This window comes from Oryza sativa, chromosome 5 (assembly GCF_034140825.1).
Source record: "Oryza sativa Japonica Group chromosome 5, ASM3414082v1".
NCBI classification, from domain to species: Eukaryota; Viridiplantae; Streptophyta; class Magnoliopsida; order Poales; family Poaceae; genus Oryza; species Oryza sativa.
In genome coordinates, this window is record NC_089039.1 from 25,669,834 (window position 1) to 25,689,157 (window position 19,324).

At 42.4% G+C, this 19,324-nt stretch overlaps 3 protein-coding genes across 4 annotated transcripts; 2 read left to right on the plus strand and 1 right to left on the minus strand.

Moving 5' to 3' along the window:
- The first annotated feature begins 2,726 nt into the window (after window positions 1–2,726).
- Window positions 2,727–8,690, plus strand: LOC4339313 (auxin response factor 14-like). 2 transcript variants are annotated; one of them, XM_066310279.1, is made up of 10 exons: window positions 2,727–3,306; window positions 3,394–3,450; window positions 4,059–4,268; window positions 4,354–4,438; window positions 5,204–5,294; window positions 5,383–5,547; window positions 5,794–5,910; window positions 5,984–6,059; window positions 7,151–7,313; window positions 7,395–8,487. In XM_066310279.1, the coding sequence occupies exons 1-10, from the start codon at window positions 3,064–3,066 to the stop codon at window positions 8,273–8,275; spliced, it is 2,088 nt and encodes a 695-aa protein (XP_066166376.1). In that variant the 5' UTR covers window positions 2,727–3,063; the 3' UTR covers window positions 8,276–8,487. The 2 variants fall into 2 exon arrangements, with proteins under 2 accessions (XP_066166376.1, NP_001407633.1); NM_001420704.1 differs by having other exon boundaries at window positions 2,749–3,306; window positions 4,059–4,244; window positions 7,395–8,690.
- Window positions 8,691–11,382: 2,692 nt separating this feature from the next.
- On the plus strand, window positions 11,383–13,087 carry LOC4339314 (O-methyltransferase ZRP4). The gene is made up of 2 exons (XM_015782901.3): window positions 11,383–12,232; window positions 12,585–13,087. The coding sequence occupies exons 1-2, from the start codon at window positions 11,429–11,431 to the stop codon at window positions 12,882–12,884; spliced, it is 1,104 nt and encodes a 367-aa protein (XP_015638387.1). The 5' UTR covers window positions 11,383–11,428; the 3' UTR covers window positions 12,885–13,087.
- A 2,892-nt stretch (window positions 13,088–15,979) lies between these two features.
- On the minus strand, window positions 15,980–17,862 carry LOC4339315 (O-methyltransferase ZRP4). Its single transcript, XM_015783065.3, has 2 exons — window positions 17,001–17,862; window positions 15,980–16,456 (listed from the first exon to the last, which is right to left on the minus strand). Exons 1-2 carry the CDS (start codon window positions 17,811–17,813, stop codon window positions 16,157–16,159), a joined length of 1,113 nt encoding a protein of 370 aa, XP_015638551.1. The 5' UTR covers window positions 17,814–17,862; the 3' UTR covers window positions 15,980–16,156.
- Window positions 17,863–19,324: the final 1,462 nt, after the last annotated feature.

Genomic DNA, 19,324 nt, shown 5'->3' on the forward strand with positions numbered 1-19,324 from the left:
GGGCAGCGCAGTCGACAGCGAGGCGAGGCACACGGCGGCGGCGTCCCGGGCGTCCGCCGCGAGGGAGGAGAGCACGACGAAGAGGGAGGAGAAGGCGAAGGGGAGGAGAAGTGAGCAGCGCAGGCAGCACGGTCGACGGCGAGGCGAGGCGCACGGCGGCGGCATCCCCGGCGTGCTGCTGCGGCGTGGGAGGCGAGGAGGCGCGGCGGCGTGGGAGGAAAGGAGGAGGCGCGGCGGTGCGGGAGAGAGGAGAAGGAGGCGGTCGCGCCGAGGAGAGTAGAAGGAATATTCGCGCGAGTAGCAGGCGAGGACCGTGCTGAAGGGTAGTTGAGAGAAATAAATTTCGTTCTGCTCTGTGCTAACGCGCCTAGGGTCATGCCCACTGTGGGCTTAGTACCCTTTACCAGTGCCTCCATCCAATTAAACCACATATATATAGATGCTTATACTGTAGGATGGATGTCTTTATACCAACTTTTTACTTTTTAGACTAAGGTACGTGGCCATAGCTTATACCGTGAGGCCTCAAAGTAGAGAAAGGGAAATGGAATCGGAGCAACATCCCCCGATATTCCCGGGCTCTTGCTGCGGCTTGCGTCGCTCAGTGTGCGCAGGCTACTACCTGTCTGTCCCGGGATCCGAATGTCATCAGCATAGCCGTCACGTAGACAGCAGATTCGTTGGCTGCTGCACCCAAATCTCTCTCTGCCCCGTGCTTTTTTAAATCGTCTCCATGAGACAAAACTTGCCACCATTTTAAGAGGATTCAGTTTTCCATTTCTGCATCCACAACAGAAAACACACAATAATGCTGGATTGAACCTTTAGGTGGTGTTTGGATCAGGGACTAAATTTTATTATTAGTCTACGTTTAATACTTCTAATTAGTGTCCAAACATTTCGATGTGATAGAGACTAAAATTTAGTCTCTGAATCAAAACACTTTTAGGCTGTATTCAGCACCCCTTTTTCTAACCCCTCTCATTCGTTTTCCGCGCGCGGGCTTTTCAAACTACTAAACAATGTGTTTTTTAAAAAAAGTTTCTATACGAAAGTCACTTAAAAAAAATCAAATTAATTTATTTTTAGAAAAAAATTAACTAATACTTAATTAATCACGTGCTAATGGACCATTCCGTTTTCCGTGTGTACTGTTCTGATTGGGAACATATATCAGCAAACACAGCCTTAATATAGACACGTCTCTTAGAGCAGGTACAGTAGCAAGCTATTAGCCAGCTATAAACATATTTTAATGAGATAAATAATGAGAGAAGAGCAGCGGGCTATAGATCTGTAGCCAGCTGCAGCACGGACTCTAAGACGCAATATGTGTATGACATGTGTGACTATATATTAATAGTATAGTAAACAACTATTGTATAAATTAGCTATTAGATTGGCTATAGATAAATTGGAGCTAGTAGTGGCTTATACTATTGAACTTGCTCTTATGATAACTGAGAACCATCAGCCAACGAGAAAGCCTTTTTCAGCCTTTTAAGGATGCTGTCCCATTTTGAAATCTGATACCCATTTTGAAATCTGAACTTACACATGCTTTTGATTTTTTTTTTGAAAGCAATCAGTGCATGCACGCATTGCTGGCCAAATGTATGGATGGATACTTTGACTGTCTTTTTTTCTCCACACATCCGACTTTGGATTCAGCTACACCAAAGTGGGCGATTTCTGATTACGGCAAAGAGAATCGGTTCCATTCCACGGCTTTATTATTACCGGATGCAAATGTAAACAATGTTTTGATCTCCCCTTGGCGCTGCTTTTCGCGGTTGCAGAACTTGTGCAATGCGACAGTCACACAGGCTCGATTCCCCGCGAGGCAGCGTCGAAAAAGCAAAGCGAAAACACGCACGCATTTGTCCGTATCATATCAAACCGAAATGATACCGATTCCAATCTAACATCTTAACTTTTAATTCTTATAGTAACTTGATCTTACTATTTATTATTACATAATTCTAGAAGGACGTATTTTAGATAACTACGATGGTACAAAATATTATTTAAATATAATTGTTTGAAAATAATATAAATAAACACGCTCAAGTTCATATAAAAATCAATTAAATTTATCATAATTAATATCAAATGCTTTAGTTTATGCAATATACTTTACATCTTATTAAAAAAATATGTATTTTCCAAAATATGATAGTATTCCAGTTATATGATACTATCTCCGTTTCAATTATAAAACTTTTTATTATTGACCATATTCATATAGATATTAATGAATCTAGGCACATATGAATGTGGACAATGCTAGAAAGTCTTATAACCTAAAACAAATGTAGTATTACTCTCTCCGTCCCATAATATAAATAATTTTAGAGAGATGTAACACATCATAATATTAACCTAAAACAGATGTAGTATTACTCTCTCCGTCCCATAATATAAATAATTTTAGAGAGATGTAACACATCATAATATTATAAATTTGGACAAAGATATATCATATCACTTTAAAATTTCTTTATATTACGTGAGGGAGTACTAGTATCCAATATTCCAATATAAAAAGAAACGTACGTGACACTGATGCAGGAGCGATGCTGTCACTGAAAGAAAAAAAAACACAGAGAGAAGAAAAGCTGGGAGCTGTACACGAAAACGCAAGGGCAAAAGGCGAGCGAGAGAGAGTTCACGGATCACGAAAGGTGTCGTTTTTACTTGCAAAAATCCAATCTTTAGCTTCTCCCGATGCGAGGCGCCCGAGCCTGCCCTTCCTCCTCCCTGTGCGGGAACAGTGGCTACCAAAAGCGGCAGAAGCCGCGGCAAGGCAAGGCCCCCGGCCCCGCCACGCCACGGTGGTGGAGCCCGGAGCCCCCCCTCCTTCTCCCTCCTCCTCTCGTCGCTTCCGCCTTGGCTCGTCTTGTGCCTACGCGAGAGCCAGAGATTGGGGGGGAAGGTTGCATTCATTGATGCCGCCGCGGCGCCGCTGCTGCTTTTAACGCGCTCGTCGTCGGCGTCGTCGGCTGCCCTCCACCGCAATCAAGGCCAATTTGGCGCGCGGCGAGGAGGAGGAGGGAGGAGGAGATGGGGATTGACCTGAACACGGTGGAGGAGGAAGCGGAGGAGGGGGCGGCGGCGGCGGTGTGCGGGGAGCTGTGGCACGCGTGCGCGGGGCCAGGGGTGGCGCTGCCGCGGCGCGGCAGCGCGCTCGTGTACCTGCCGCAGGCGCACCTCGCCGCGGACGGCGGCGGCGGCGAGGTGCCGCCTGCCGGCGCCGCGGCCGTGCCCCCGCACGTCGCGTGCCGCGTCGTCGGCGTCGAGCTGCGCGTGAGTGATACTGACCTACCTCCGGCTCCTCCTCCCCTCGCCGAGAAAGAAGTAGTATTCTGATGGCGTCTCGTGGTGCGCGTGCAGGCGGACGCGGCGACGGACGAGGTGTACGCGCGGCTCGCGTTGGTGGCGGAGGGCGAGGTGAGCAAATGCAGCTTGGATTTCTCGCGCCGTCTCTACTTTCTCGCGCGATCGAGTTCAGTTCTAGAGAATGGGGGGAGAAGTGGAAGCAGTTAACTTGTTTACTCTTTTTGGTAGTTGTCTGATTGAGTTGTAGAGAGCGAGAGGCTTGTGCTGCTCCCGTTTCTAATTGGGGGATCTTGGGGTTGGAGAGTAGTCAGATAGAGACTGTTCCATTAAAATTGTTTCCCTGTTTCATTTTACATTTCGCATTTTGGCTTTACATTTTGGATACATTGTTAGGACATTGGAGACGTCACTTGCTTAGGATGTTGTACGGTATATGAATGCAGCTCTCCTTCTATATCAGTCAGATTTGATGGCTGTTGAAACTTGAAAGTAAGGAAAATTTGGATGCACTGGCAGGACACTGGAGACATATCTTTCTTTTGCACCTAGTTGCTTTGCTTAGGATGTTAATGTGTTATACAGTACTAGTATATGGTGAATGCAGCTCTCCTTCTATATTAGTAAGCTTTGATGTCTCCATGGTCTGTAGGTGTGTTGAAAGCAAGGGAAATGTAATTAGATGGTAAGTGTTCCTAACACTGTTGTTCTATTGAACTCAGATGTTGCAGCGGAACTTCCGCGAGGGTGGAGGTGAAGATGGTGCAGGGGAGATGGAGGGTTGTGATGCAGAAAAGAAGCCCCGGATGCCACACATGTTCTGCAAAACTCTCACAGCATCTGATACAAGCACCCATGGAGGTTTCTCTGTTCCTCGCCGGGCTGCAGAGGACTGTTTCCCACCTTTGGTGATACACTTAAAAGAAAAACTTGTAACTTTTAATGTAACTGCTAAAATTCTGATATAGTCACTTGCATTGCTGCTCTAACCAGCTGTAGTTCTTCAATTCTTTGTAGGACTATAAGACAGTTAGACCTTCTCAAGAGCTGATTGCCGTGGACTTACATGGCACACAATGGAAGTTCAGGCATATTTATAGAGGTGCACGATTGGAACACATTTGTTTTAGATTTTGTGCTGTTGTCTTGTATACAATACACATGTCCGCTGTGTTTACTTGGAGAATTTAAACCACAATAGAGAACTTGGTATGCTCACTGCTTGTGCTTGTTTAAGGCCAAAAAGGAGGGTTCAAAAAAGATGTCTAGTGGTGGTAGATTTGGATAGGATGGACTAAGAAGGGGCTGCATTTCTAAAGTAGAAAACTATTGTAGTTGTGTCTGGATCATGAAGGAAAGTTGCCAATCCAATATACTAAAAGGAGAAATATTTTTTTCTATTACTTGGTAGTACGGAATTTGGAACATGTGTGTCCTTCTATGTTTGCTAATTTGATAGTATGAAATGAGGAATCTTTCTGGACTTGGTTGCTGAAGTGAGCTAAGAATTTGCAAAGGCGTTAAAGCACTTCGTAGTATTGAGGACTCATTGGATTGATTAGAGGCTCAAAGTTAACTAGCTAAGGTTAACATAATAAGTAAGGTGGATGTAATTTATTGTGCTGGAGGATCAGGTTTGTAATATGGCGTTTTTTACCTATTGCTGGCCACGAGTCTTGAAAATCTGTGTAAAGCAGTGTGAAATTTATAGATGATTTAAGCATCAGCACAACTAATTTCCTTCTTCAGATGTGCTACCACTTTTCTGGTTTTCACTATAAATCTATGCATTGCAGCATTTTTCTTCTCATTTACGTGAACTCTCAGTTTAATTGTGACGTGGAAAAAAAAACTTCTTGAATTTCAGGCCAGCCTCGTAGGCATCTTCTAACGATTGGATGGAGCTCATTTGTCAATAGGAAAAAACTAGTCTCAGGGGATGCTGTCTTGTTTCTTAGGTAAGCATATCATCTATCTAAGTGATGAAGTTAACTTCCTTTTGTCATTTGTCCTTTTTCATAAGCTTCAATTGTTATTTTTATACAGAGGTGATGATGGCCAACTAAGATTGGGTGTAAGGAGAGCAGTTCAACTTAGAAATGAGGCCCTCTTTGAACCTGTCAACAGCAGCGATTCAAAGCTACGCATTCTATCTTCTGTTGCCAGTTCCTTGGAAAATAAAAGTGTTTTCCACATTTGTTTCAACCCAAGGTTTGTGCAGACAAGTGCAAAATTTCAAGTTCCAGTTAATCACTGTTATGCTTGCATGGATAGTTAAAAGTCATAAAACTCCCTTCACAATTATGTAATCCTTTAGGGTTGTTCTTTTTCTTCCTTTACCTGATCATATATGGTAGTATGGTACATGAAACTTATACAAGAAAATGCCTTTTTAATGTAACTCTGGCATAGCTTGAGTGACTTGAAAGTAATTTCGGGTTTTCTATTCTCCCACAGGAGTGGTGCGTCAGAATTCATTGTACCGTATTGGAGATTATTGAAGAGCCTGAACCATCCATTTTCCATTGGAATGAGGTTCAGAGTTTGCTATGAGAGTGAAGATGCTAATGAGAGGTCTGCACTTTTAAGTCAACCAAATGGTATTAGTCTATCTCAAATCTCATGAAGTTACATTTTTGCTGTGCAGGTCCGCTGGATTAATTTCAGGCATTAGTGAAGTTGACCCCATAAGATGGCCTGGATCAAGATGGAAATGCCTACTGGTATGCATTTGAGATTGAGAATATCATACTTGTTTTCTGACTTGAGAGTTTTAGCTTATTCACTGAGTGCTAAGTTTGAATTTATTATTCGTTTTGAAAGTCAATTGTTTTAAAAAGATTCACTGCTTTTCTGATACTTTGTTCTGCTTTGATTCACTGCTAGCACCTGCTAAGCTCTGTCAAATATTAGACGTTTCAACTCCTGGCAACGTCTGTCAGAAGTAGGGGTGGGCATAAATCTCCCGAAAACCAACCACCGCACTGAACCGAACCAAACCGAAGTATCTTTTTTTGGGTGTTCAGATGATTGTGGTTATTGTTTTGATCTACTTTGGTGGTCGGTCTGTTCTCCGGTTTCCGCCTGCTGTGAACAGAACGCACTGAAGAAACCTGAAGTCCTCATGTGCGTTGTCGTCTAGGCATAACTGCCTCCTTGTTTCGTGCTATCTGGGAACATGAGCGTGATGCTCCGTTCTTTTGTGGATGGACGGTGGAGCCCATGGCCTTCCTGCGCTGTGTGCAATGCGTGCATGGCATGAGCCCACCTCTTGCTTCATGTGATTGGTACTTAGAGGGAGGAATAATGGAGGCATATGTTTCTTCGGTAAAAAACGGTGCCCCGAAAAAACCAAATCAAATTTGTTCAGTCTTTTTCCATCGGTTTTTATTTTGTTTGCACGTTCTTCGGTTGCTATTTTACGAAAACCGAACATTTTGAAAACCGATAAAACCGACCCGATTAAACTGGTGAAACCGAATGCCCACCCATAGTCAGAAGTAAGATGGATCTAAGAATCGCAAAATCATTCATTTTATGACTGCTCAAATCTCGAGTATGCAAGTAAGATCCTTTTCCCGAAGTAACATGTGGAGAAGAGTTGCCAATGGCCAAACCTGTATCTTATTTGTTACGTACACTTTTAGAGTCTAAAATGGAAAATGACACATAGTCAAAGTTTCCTTCTGTTTTGTGTCATGGAAGTTGATTTGAATCTGTAAAAAGCTTATGGTGCATTGTTTATGGCTACTCTGGCTTAGGTGCCCATAAATCTTTGATGAAGTGATGTGCTTCTCTGTTTGCATTTTTACAGGTAAGATGGGATGATAGTACAGATAGCAGCCACCAAAACAGAGTTTCTCCATGGGAGATCGAGAGAGTTGGTGGCAGTGTCTCGGTTACCCATTCCTTGTCATCTGGGTCTAAGCGAACCAAATTGCACTTTCCTCAAGGCAGTTTGGATACTCCATTTCTTAGTAGGTTCCACAGTCCCAACAGTACTATATATATAATTTCATTTACTCATGCATGTTAACTAATTTGCATTAAACTTGTAGATGGAAATGGTCACCCGGACTCCATGGGAACTGAAAATTTCCACAGGGTCTTGCAAGGTCAAGAATTTAGGGGTTCTAGGTCCCATGGTGTTGTATGCTCTGAATCACCTGGTGTACCAAACTTTCAATCTCCTGACAATAGGAGATTTTCTGCTGATATGCGGGGCTACATGATGCCAGCAAGTGGGCCCCCACAGCGGAACACAGAGTTTACTTATCAGCCCATAGGCTTCAGTGAGTCTCTTGGATTCCCAGAGGTCTTGCAAGGTCAAGAAATGTCACAAGTAGTTCCTTTGTTCCGAGGAGCTACTTTTGGCGCTCGTACACAGAATGACAGAGTTGTCTCTGCTAATTCTGTGCATAGATCAGCTGCACAGAGTGGATTGCTAGCTTCAACTCTAGGGCATCCCATCTCGCAGTTTACTCTGTCATCGTCAAAGGTATCTTCTCCCTCGTCGGTTCTGATGTTTAACCAAGCGACAGCTCCAAATCATGAAACAGTAAGCGGAACCAACAACAAAGGTATGCATGTCAGCCAGTTTGCTTCCCAGGAGATGCTCTCAGAAACTGTAACCTGGCCCGGCACACAACGTCAAACGCCGAGCGAAATCACGAGCAACCAGTTCGCCCTGGCGAGAATCCCAGCTCCTCCAAGCGGAGCTGAATCCGGATTGCCCAAGAGGGATGCCGGGAGAAGCAGCTGCAGACTGTTTGGCTTCTCCCTGACAGGCAACATGCTGGGAGAAGATGGAGAAGGCCTAGATGATGGAGCCATTGAAGCTGGTTGCGAAAACCCGCCCGTGCTGGAGCTGTTTGGGCACAGCCATTCTACTCCCGGTGCTCTTCATGCCCTGTGTGCTGCTGCTCCCCTGGGAATGTGATGCTGCTGCAGTACTGATGGTTTGCTCTGGGGAAATGGTCGTTGCATCAAGCTACCTAGCTGAAACAAACTGAATAATGTGTTAGCTACTTCCTAGATTTCTTCGGCACATTCTTGTAAGGATTGCAGCGGCGCCATTTGTATGTTGGTGCCACATGATGCATGTAAGACTGTAACTGTACCTTGAAATTTCGGCTGTTTGTCCGTAGCTTATGACATGAAGACTATGCAGAAGCAGATCCTCGAACTTAACTACACGTAGCATGCTGTATGACTATACGAGTCAACTGCACGTGCAGTTAAGTTGGAGTATCCTGATGGTGTTGTTTTGACAGTTGTGAAGCTAGGCCGCTAGGGTGTTACTTTTCAGCTACTTCACCGAATTATTATTGCAAATTATTTATTTTATGTCTATCAAAATATGTGTTTGCAAATTATTTATTTAATGTCTCTCAAATTATGTGTTTTAAAAGAAAAGCTTGTTCTTAACGAGATATACCCGTGCCACCGAAATGGTCATAATTTTTTTAAAAGAGTTATCAATAAGATACCACATGAGATATATCACTCCACAAATTTAATACATATATAAATTATAAAGTAAAAATAATAAAATTGCGAAAATCAATATTTTTAAGGGACGAAAACACTTTTTCCAACAGTGGTGTTCGTACTAGCTTCGGTAGTCTGTCACTTTAATTTGTCTGTTTTGATAGTGTGTCACTTTGTCAGTGGTGTAGAACTGTAGATGTTGGAGGATTGTTTGGATTCGCCGGGTGCACAACAGTAGTTGCTTGATACGGGCACCATGAAACATCAAGATCGATCACGTCAGTGACTAGTCGTCGTACTTGCCATTTTGCAACGTGTCCAATATTATGAGGTTTCGCCAACTCTATCGTTCTCACTGCACCACCCATCCACTCCCTCCTCATCTATCCATTGATTTTCATCGACCTAAGACAGGAGCGCAACATCCCTCCCTTGCTCGACACGACTCCCAGCGAGAGATTGCAAGATCTAGATCAATTGTTGCCACGCCAGTAACACCGTGTTTAGTTCCAAACTTCTAACTTTTTCATCACATCAAAACTTTCCTACACACGTAAACTTTCAACTTTTTCATAGCATTGTTCCAATTTCAACCAAATTTTTAATTTTGACATGAACTAATTAAACACAGTATAAATGAGAGAGGTAGTGCTCTATATCCCGTTAGCCCCATCAGTGGGGTCCATGGTGTGGCCCGGATTGAGGGGTTCTGATCATGGATCCAGTGACGGGGGCTGGGACCTCTCTCAACATGGCAATGACGATAGTGTCCTTATCAATGAAGTTTTTCTTGGTGGTTGCGTTCGATCTCTCTGTTTTGAGAGAGATTTTCGACGCACACAAAACAAAAAATTTCATTAGCACATAATTAATTAAATATTAATAATTAAAAACTTGAAAAATGGATTTATTTGAATTTTTAAAATAACTTCCATATAGAATTTGTTTTTAAAAAAAGTATCATTTAACAGTTTAAAAAACGTGCTAACAGAAAACTGAGTAAGTTGACGTTTGAAGTTGAGAAATAGAACTAGGCCCTCAACTATTACGAGGGTAGAGCATATAAGAGCTAGAGATTTGAGAAGGCTGCATTATTCCAGGTTCACCTTCTTTGGTGGCAAGGAGAAGCATGTTGTGTTGCAATAGTTTATATTTTAGCATCCTCATCGTTGCGGTTATACTTATAAGCTAAGATTTGAATTCTGAAACTTTTTTTTAAGTTGATTTTGTATTTTTTTCATTGTAGTTTATTTACAGCATTTGCTTTTGAATAGCTAAGAACATGTATATAAAAGTCTGGTATAGTCATTCAGCGGCAAAAGTTTTACCCACTTTAGCTCATCGTCCAAATTCAATGGCACTTCGGCAGTACTCCCTCCGTCCCACAAAAACCAATCTATTACCAGATATTATCCAGATTCGAAGTACTAGGATATGTCACATCTAATAATATTATTATGTTGATTTTCTACTAGACAGATGGATTATAATTATCTCCACCTCCCAACCATCATAATTAATGTGCATTATTGAGAAACACAAGTAACTACTGACAGTACTGATGCATACTCCATCGGTCCCCATAAAGGAGTCTAGGACTGAATGATGCATACTCCATCGGTTCCCATAAAGGAGTCTAGGACTGAATGTGAAACATTCTAGTACAACGAATCTGGATAAATATATATCCTGGTTCATAGTATTAGGATATGTCACATTTAATATTGGTGTGGTTTTTTATTAGACGGTGGGAGGAAGACAAATACAATACTTCTAGTGAGGAGACGGATCGATCTTGGAGAGGATAAAATTGGACAGGACGATGCAGGTTGATTAGTGGGCGATCGATCTGCGTAGAAAAGCAAAGCGAGAAATTAACATGAAATAGTATTCAAATTAACACGAGCGTTTAAAAGCTTCTGATCGATCTCCGTCATTTAATCTCCAGAAGCTATAGCTTGATAGGAATTCGGTCACTACTACCTAATCCTGACGATCGACCTGGATCACCTAACTTAATTCCTATAAAAATGGAGCATATATGCACCCCAAGTAGAGATGCACTTGAAAAGTAGCAAGGGATGTGTGGTCTTTACCTCTAAATCTCGTTTTTTACGCAAGTAAAAAACACTAAGTAACCAATCAATTAATTATTTTTAGGGGAAATTAATCATTTTTATTATGGAAGATGAATATACTAGTAATAATACAATTAATTACAGTTAATTAAATGATAGAAAGAGTTACTCCTACAGTAGTGACTTGAGTAGCGCTTCTTTTTTCCAACAAAAGTTAGATAAACTTTTGTATACTCGTGGCACGTTTTTTAAACTGCTAAACGGTGTGTTTAGTGCGAAAATATTCTATATGAAAGTTGTTCAAAAATATAAGATTAATCCATTTTTCAAGTCTGTAATAATTAAAACTCAATTAATTACATATTATTACCACATCTTTTTACGTAAAACACTTAATTTTTATCTTTATTTTCAGGAAATTCAAACACCGCCTAGGTGATGACATTGGATGCAGCTGGCATGTCCACGATCTATATATATGGTGTGTGTCCTCACTATCCGAAGGAAGACAGTGTTACGGGAGCATGGAGCTCACTGAGAGTAAGTGCGATGGCGGGCAAGAAGTTAGCTTGCTGGACGCTCAGCTCGAGCTCTACTGGAACACCTTCGCCGTCATCAAGTCCATGGCTCTCAAGTCGGCGCTAGACCTCCGCATCGCCGACGCAGTCCACCTCCACGGCGGCGCCGCCACCTTGGCCGAGATAGCCAGCGAGGTGGCCCTCCACCCGTCCAAGATCCCCTGCCTCCGCCGCCTCATGCGCGCGCTCACCGTCTCCGGCGTCTTCGCCGCCGCCGTCAAGCCCGGAGACGGTGGTGGTGGTGAGCCCGTGTACGAGCTCACGCCGTCGTCGCGGCTCCTCGTCGGCTCCTCGAACCTGTCCGGCATCATGTCCATGATCCTCCACCCGACGCTCGTCGTCCCCTTCCTCGGCGTCGGCGAGTGGCTCCGCCGCGACCGCGAGCCGCCGGAGGAGGACCCGTACTGCATCTTCAAGCAGGCGCACGGCCGGAGCCTGTGGGAGCTGGCCGGCCGCGACGCGGCGTTCGACGCGCTCATCAACGACGGGATGGTCTCGGACAGCCGCGTCATCATGGACTACGTCGTGAGGGAGCACGGCGAGGTGTTCCGGGGGATCGCCTCCCTGGTCGACCTCGCCGGCGGGCTCGGCGCGGCGGCGCAGGTCATCTCGAAGGCGTTCCCGGAGGTGAGGTGCAGCGTGATGGACCTCGGGCACGTCGTCGCCAAGGCTCCCGCCGGCACCGACGTCGAGTACATCGCCGGCGACATGTTTGAGAGTGTGCCACCGGCAGACGCTGTCTTCCTCAAGGTATATATATATGTTGGTCTCTCAAACCTGCTAACAATTCTCTTGATCACTGTATAATGTCTAATGCAACGTGACATCTCTTATGGGTCATGGGTTCAGTCAACAAATTTTTGATTGTTTTTAAAACAAATTGGTAGGAGAATCTTCGATTGTTTTTCAAAATAATAGAAGTTTTCATTGATCTTAGTCAATTACATCGCGGTGATGTAATTGCACCATGAACACTCCTAGCATCTACATAGCTAAGATATATAGACAAAGAGAGAGAGAGAGAGAGAGAGAGAGAGATATCTCAATGTATTAAAGAGATAGAAAAATGAATATGTTGTCTCAATGTTTGATGCATATTCAGTGGGTTCTACATGACTGGGGCGATGACGATTGCATCAAGATATTAAAGAACTGCAAGAAAGCTATCCCTCCTAGAGACAAAGGAGGAAAGGTGATAATCATGGATATAGTGGTCGGAGCAGGACCGTCTGACCAGAAGCACAGGGAGGTACAAGCGTTGTTCGATATGTACATCATGTTCGTCAATGGCATTGAAAGAGATGAGCAAGAGTGGAAGAAGGTTTTTATGGGGGCTGGATTTAGTGGGTACAAGATTATGCCAGTCCTGGGTTTTAGGTCAATGATCGAGGTGTACCCTTGAAGGTGACACCGGTGATTGTGATTGTGAAATCAATGATTGGTGATTAGTTGCTCGGTGGAGATGTGGAGTGTAGCATGTTTGTTTGTTGTTGTGAGATTCACAATAGTGATGATTGTGTGGGTGTGTTTTCTTGGTTGTATGTGAAATTGTGATTAGAATTCAGACCAATAATAAATTGTGATACTATGTTGTATCGATGTAAACTATAGGAAAACGACACGGGTGGACTATATTTATTCATGCATGCCTAACGTGTGCTCGTCAATTATCACGGATTTAATACTAGAAACAACAATGCAAAATCTTAAAAGCAGAATATAGCATCAAGATATAAATGTCACTGCAATCTATACAAGAATGCGCCACTATAATCTTGGAAGTGGCTAACACAGTATACAAAAATGGGGGAAAATGTTTTAAACTCACGAGGGGGATCCCTCTTTTGTTCAAACACCATTCAAATAGTTGTAAAAAATCTAAATAAAAAAAACTTGAAATCGTTCAAACCATGTACATAGACTACTTAAAAAAAACAAGTCAAAACTCAACTCATGCAATGAATAGTATTGATACTATTCACGTCTGAATTTGTGTTTTTCGTTTTTTAATTCATAGATCTAGTTTGAATATGACTTTTTTGTGGAGGGGTAAATGTTACTCTACTCTACACTGCCAAATTTTTTTTAGAATTTTTCCCATCCATTTACATTGAATTTGAGAGGAAAAGTTAGCATTTGTTTAAGGGATTAAGAATCCTCTCCCAAAAAATAGCGATTTACATCTAGGTATGTTAAAATAAGTTTCACTATGCACTAGGTTGCATCATATAATTGAAGATAATTCTTATAAAGTATGAGTACTATGTACAAATCGTTTTGTATTTAAACTATATTTCACAATGTTCGATTTAAATTTCATAATTTTTTTTATAGATTTTCATGATCATGTTAGGTGAAACTTACTCCCCTTATAAAAAATTGCTTAGACTCCAAGAGTGTTTTAGTGGTGAGGAACTGTTAACGCCAGAATTTGATAAGCCCCAAAGTCATCATCGGCCTAGAGTCAATATCGGCTTCAATGTTCTGAAATTGGTCGATGAGAATTATCAAGTCGCCAATAATTGGATTCTTAGTAGATTCAGTTAAGAAAATCAATCTATTAAAGGAAGTTTATCCAGAAGTGACCGAGTTGATGGAGTATGTGGCATGATAATTTATCTATTAATTAGAAAGAGTTTGTTAGTTTCCTTTTATCTTTAGGAAAGTGTGTTTAGTGTCCGATAATGACATTATGTTTTCCTTTTATATTTAGGAAAGTTTTTTTTCTTGTTTAATAAGGACTAGTATCTACCCATGGGTATAAATATATACACTCGGGGTCATTGTAAATTATCTCACAGATCAATACAACTATTCTCGGCAAATCACCACCCTCTTTCCCGAGGTTTTTACTTATCACGACAGAACGTGGCACCTGATGTGGGTCTTCTGCATCGATTTTTGATCTCTGGCGAAGGGTTAAGTCCTACGTTTTGCCGGCCCAGGCAATTGTATCGGCTACGTTGGTGTTGTTCAAGGCTACATCGCTTTGACTTCTTGGGTTGCTCTGGTTCGGTTGATATTTGTTGACGGTCGTTATCAATCAGTTTCAACCGTCAATACTACCAAAATAGAGGAGAACTAGTGATGCTTGCAATGCATAAATATGTTAGAATAATAATATTCCACTAGTATTAGGTATACTAACATTTTGTAGAGAATAACACTAAAGTGAAGGAGAATTGACATCAACATAGAAGATAAATCAATCGGATGATGTCGAGAACCAGACTTATGTATGAATGGGCTAAGAACTCAGAATTGACATGACAAACTGGGCCAAAATTCACAAGTCTACAGAGAAAAACAACGAAGGAGGCCACCAGCCGAAATTGGGCTGGATTGGGCCGGCCCTAGGTTCGGCCGAACCCTCCTCAGCGCCATCCGATCCAGGGCTTCGCCTGGACGGTGTGGATTAGCCCCCAATGACGGTTGGAGGGTATTTCCAACCATTCCAACCGTCATTGGGAGGCTATAAAAGGAGTTCTCATCCTCACTTCACTCACACACCTCAAGCAATAGCTCTCTCATTTATCTCAAGTTTAGTTTAGTAGTATCTAGTTGGTGGAATAGAAATAAAGTAGAAATCAGGAGTCCAGAAGTCTTCGGAAGAGTTCGGGTATGGCTCTAGTAGCTTTTCTCTTCTCTTTTGTAAGCTTTGTACTTTTATTAGAATACTCTTCTAAATACATTTATGGTATTGAAATACTTTCCGAGTATCTGAGTACCTACTTTACATTATGTTCATGTTATACTGAATATACGGCTAGCTTATCTGGGAGATGCTTTGGTGCATGTATAATGTTTGTTTATGCAATTACTCTGTCATGACGATGAAATTAGAGTAGTATTTGGTAGTTTAGACGTGGTGTCTAGATTACAAGATATCATTATTTGGGGTTATATATTGCGGATGAGAGGTGTGCCGCTGATGGTGACAGCTCAGTACGGGTATTCCTCCGCGCCAGTATATAATCCTAAGTTAATTCCCTGGGGAGGGTATTCCTCCGTATTTAGCCCCGGTTGTATGGTCATGACGGGCTGTCGTAAGGAACTCGGCAGCCAGGGGTGGCTTTTCGAAGTACCAGGAGGACATCAGATAGAGGGTATTAGCTAGTATATTGGTTAACTAGGTATGTATACTATGTATATTAGAAGTATAGAAATATATTTTCTTTCTCTTTTCTTTCCACTTAGCCTAGATAATATATTATGAGAATGAGTAGTAATGCATGTGTGTCACTCTACCCTTGGATTATCTTAACTCCTGCTTAGAATATGATTATCACAAGTAATATATAAATTATTAGTCAATGTTCCTCTACATGATTGCAATGATGCATTCTTGTATGGATGGCAGCGACATTTGTATCTTGATGCTACATTCTGCTTTTAAGATTTTGCATTGATGTTTCAATTATTAAATCAATGATGATTGACGAGCATGTGCTTGGCATGTATAAATATATATAGTCCACGTGTACCGTTCTACTATAGTTTACATCACATACAACGTAGTACCACACTTTATTATTGGTCCAAATTCCAATCACAATTTCACATACAACCAAGAAAACACACCCATACAATGATCACTATTGTGAATCTCACAACAACAAACAAACATTCTAACAGTCCACATCTCCACACACCAACTAATCACCAGGGTCGCCTTCAAGGGTAGACCTCGATCATTGACCTGAAACCTAGGATCGGCATAATCTTGTACCCACTGAATCCAGCCTCCACAAAAACCTTCTTCCACTCTTGCTCATCTCTTTCGATGCCATTGACCAACATGATGTACATATCGAACAACGCTTGTACCTCCCTGTGCTTCTGGTCAGACGGCCCTGCTCCGACCACTATGTCCATGATTATGACCTTCCCTCCTTTGTCTCTAGGAGTGATGGATTTTTTGCAGTTCTTCAATATCTTGATGCAATCGTTATCGCCCCAATCATGTAGAACCCACTGAATATGCAGCAAACATTAAGACAACAAAAAAAATGTAAATATATTTCTCTCTCTCTCTCTCTCTCTCTCTCTCTCTCTATATATATATATATATATATATATATATATATATATATATATATATATATATATATATATATATATATATATATATATATATATATATATATATATATATCTTAGCTATGTAGATGTTAGGAGTGTTTATGGTGCAATTACATCGATCAATGGATGTACTCCCTCCGTTCTAAAATGTAAGCATTTTTAGTTATGAATCTGGACAACTGTGTGTCCAGATTTATAGTCAAAATTTGCTATATTTTAGGACGGAAGTAGTAATTGACTAGGATCAATGAAAACTTTTATTATTTTGAAAAACAACCGAAGATTCTCCCGCCAGTTCGTTATAAATTTGTTGGTTCTTCGTTATGGACTAAACCCATAAAGATGTCACGTTGGATTATACATTAGACACTGATCAAGAGAATTGTTAGCAGGTTTAATTAATTTTGATAGACCGACATATATATTTTATATATACCTTGAGGAAGACAGCGTCTGCCGGTGGCACACTCTCAAACATGTCGCCGGCGATGTACTCGACGTCGGTGCCGGCGGGAGCCTTGGCGACGACGTGCCCGAGGTCCATCACGCTGCACCTCACCTCCGGGAACGCCTTCGAGATGACCTGCGCCGCCGCGCCGAGCCCGCCGGCGAGGTCGACCAGGGAGGCGATCCCCCGGAACACCTCGCCGTGCTCCCTCACGACGTAGTCCATGATGACGCGGCTGTCCGAGACCATCCCGTCGTTGATGAGCGCGTCGAACGCCGCGTCGCGGCCGGCCAGCTCCCACAGGCTCCGGCCGTGCGCCTGCTTGAAGATGCAGTACGGGTCCTCCTCCGGCGGCTCGCGGTCGCGGCGGAGCCACTCGCCGACGCCGAGGAAGGGGACGACGAGCGTCGGGTGGAGGATCATGGACATGATGCCGGACAGGTTCGAGGAGCCGACGAGGAGCCGCGACGACGGCGTGAGCTCGTACACGGGCTCACCACCACCACCGTCTCCGGGCTTGACGGCGGCGGCGAAGACGCCGGAGACGGTGAGCGCGCGCATGAGGCGGCGGAGGCAGGGGATCTTGGACGGGTGGAGGGCCACCTCGCTGGCTATCTCGGCCAAGGTGGCGGCGCCGCCATGGCGGTGGACGGCGTCGGCGATGCCGAGGTCTAGCGCCGACTTGAGTGCCATGGACTTGATGACGGCGAAGGTGTTCGAGTAGAGCTCGAGCTGAGCATCCAGCAAGCTAACTTCCTGCCCGCCATTGCACTTGTTCTTACTGAGCTCCAAGCTCCCCATGACATGCACTGCCTTAATTAGTTTGATCTGTGTCTTCTCTTCAGACAGGGAGGACACACCATTTATATAGATCGTGGACGTGCCAGTTGCACTCGATCAATGGCATCACCTACTCAATGGCATCACCTGTATTTGAAATCCTCTTAAAATACGTATGTCCGAAGACCACTCTCCTAAATTTTCATACACATTTGCCACCCGGACCCACATGCCAGCCTCATCATCATTCGAAAAAATGAGATGTGGGACCAGGTAACGGCTGAGACTGACATGTAGGCCTAGGTGGCAAATGTGCATGGAGATTAATTTGGGAGAATGGTATTTGGGCATGTGCATTTCAGTAGGAAGTTGCTACTTACTTTTCTAGAATTTATAACTAATTATTGTATTACTATTCATCTTCCACTATAAAAATATTAGTTTTCCTCTAAAAGTAGTTAGTTAATTAATTAATTATTAGTGTCGTTTTACATGTGATGCACATGCTCCATTATTATAGGAAGTTGGGTGATCCAGCTCGATCGTCAGGGTTGGCCGGATTTATAGGTTGCTCTAGCTTTCGAAGATTAAATGACAGATAAAAAAGCTTTAAACGCTCGTGTTACATTGAATACGATTGCATGTCAGATTCTCGCTTTGCATTTCTATGCACATATATGTATTATTGTATATACTATAAGGATTCATCAGATCTTATGCACCTACTGTTGATTTCGTGTGAATGCAGCCTGAGCTAATTAACACAAATTTTGCCCCATATATTTGGTAATCAGAGAATTCATTGGTCCATTTAGCACGTACTCCCTCCCTAAAATAAGGTAATTTCTAGAATTTAAATTTGTTTGAAAATACGGGCCCGTTCATTTCATCAACTCGAGTGAGATTTAGTTTTTCATGATACGGAAAACTGGAAAGGTCATTAACGAGTGATTAGTTAGCTATTAACTATTATAACCTTAAAAATAGATTTATTTTTCAAAGAAAAATCTATATATAAAGTTTTTTTTTTCCCACGAAACATATAGTTTAATAGTTTGGGAAACGTGTTCACGAAAAATGAGTGAGTTGCTCATGAATCAAGCTGGTTAATTTCTAACCCCTTATTTATACTCGGTCCACAAATAAAAAATATTTCTCCTTTTTTTATCTATTAACCCACTAATACTACTTTCCTGGTATTAATAAGGGGCACTTTAATCTATTTTCCTTGTTATTAAAGTTTTTTTCATTTAGAATGCACGAATGAGAAGTATGCGTGCAGTGTGCATGCATAGTAATGATGTGTGCTCGTATATATGTCTTTCATTTAAGAGAGAAATATTCAAATGGTAGTGCATAGCTAGATCATCATGCTGCTGAATCGATATCGTAAGTTCGTAACAACGTTTGCCTCAAAAAGAAAAAAAATCGTAACAACGTTAGTGACAACAACCAAGCTAGGATCAGTGAACACGACCAGGTAGTACAATGCGTACATAAACAATACATATGTAGATATCACGTGTGTCGGG

Bases quoted from the DNA above. Each gene is read 5' to 3' on its own strand.
- LOC4339313 (XM_066310279.1), top strand. From the start codon at position 3,064: ATGGGGATTGACCTGAACACGGTGGAGGAGGAAGCGGAGGAGGGGGCG. The intron at 3,307-3,393 runs GTGAGTGATACT...GTGCGCGTGCAG, and splicing joins TCGTCGGCGTCGAGCTGCGC to GCGGACGCGGCGACGGACGA. The intron at 3,451-4,058 runs GTGAGCAAATGC...TATTGAACTCAG, and splicing joins CGTTGGTGGCGGAGGGCGAG to ATGTTGCAGCGGAACTTCCG.
- LOC4339314 (XM_015782901.3), top strand. From the start codon at position 11,429: ATGGAGCTCACTGAGAGTAAGTGCGATGGCGGGCAAGAAGTTAGCTTG. The intron at 12,233-12,584 runs GTATATATATAT...ATGCATATTCAG, and splicing joins CAGACGCTGTCTTCCTCAAG to TGGGTTCTACATGACTGGGG.
- LOC4339315 (XM_015783065.3), bottom strand. From the start codon at position 17,813: ATGGGGAGCTTGGAGCTCAGTAAGAACAAGTGCAATGGCGGGCAGGAA. The intron at 16,457-17,000 runs GTATATATAAAA...CTGCATATTCAG, and splicing joins CAGACGCTGTCTTCCTCAAG to TGGGTTCTACATGATTGGGG.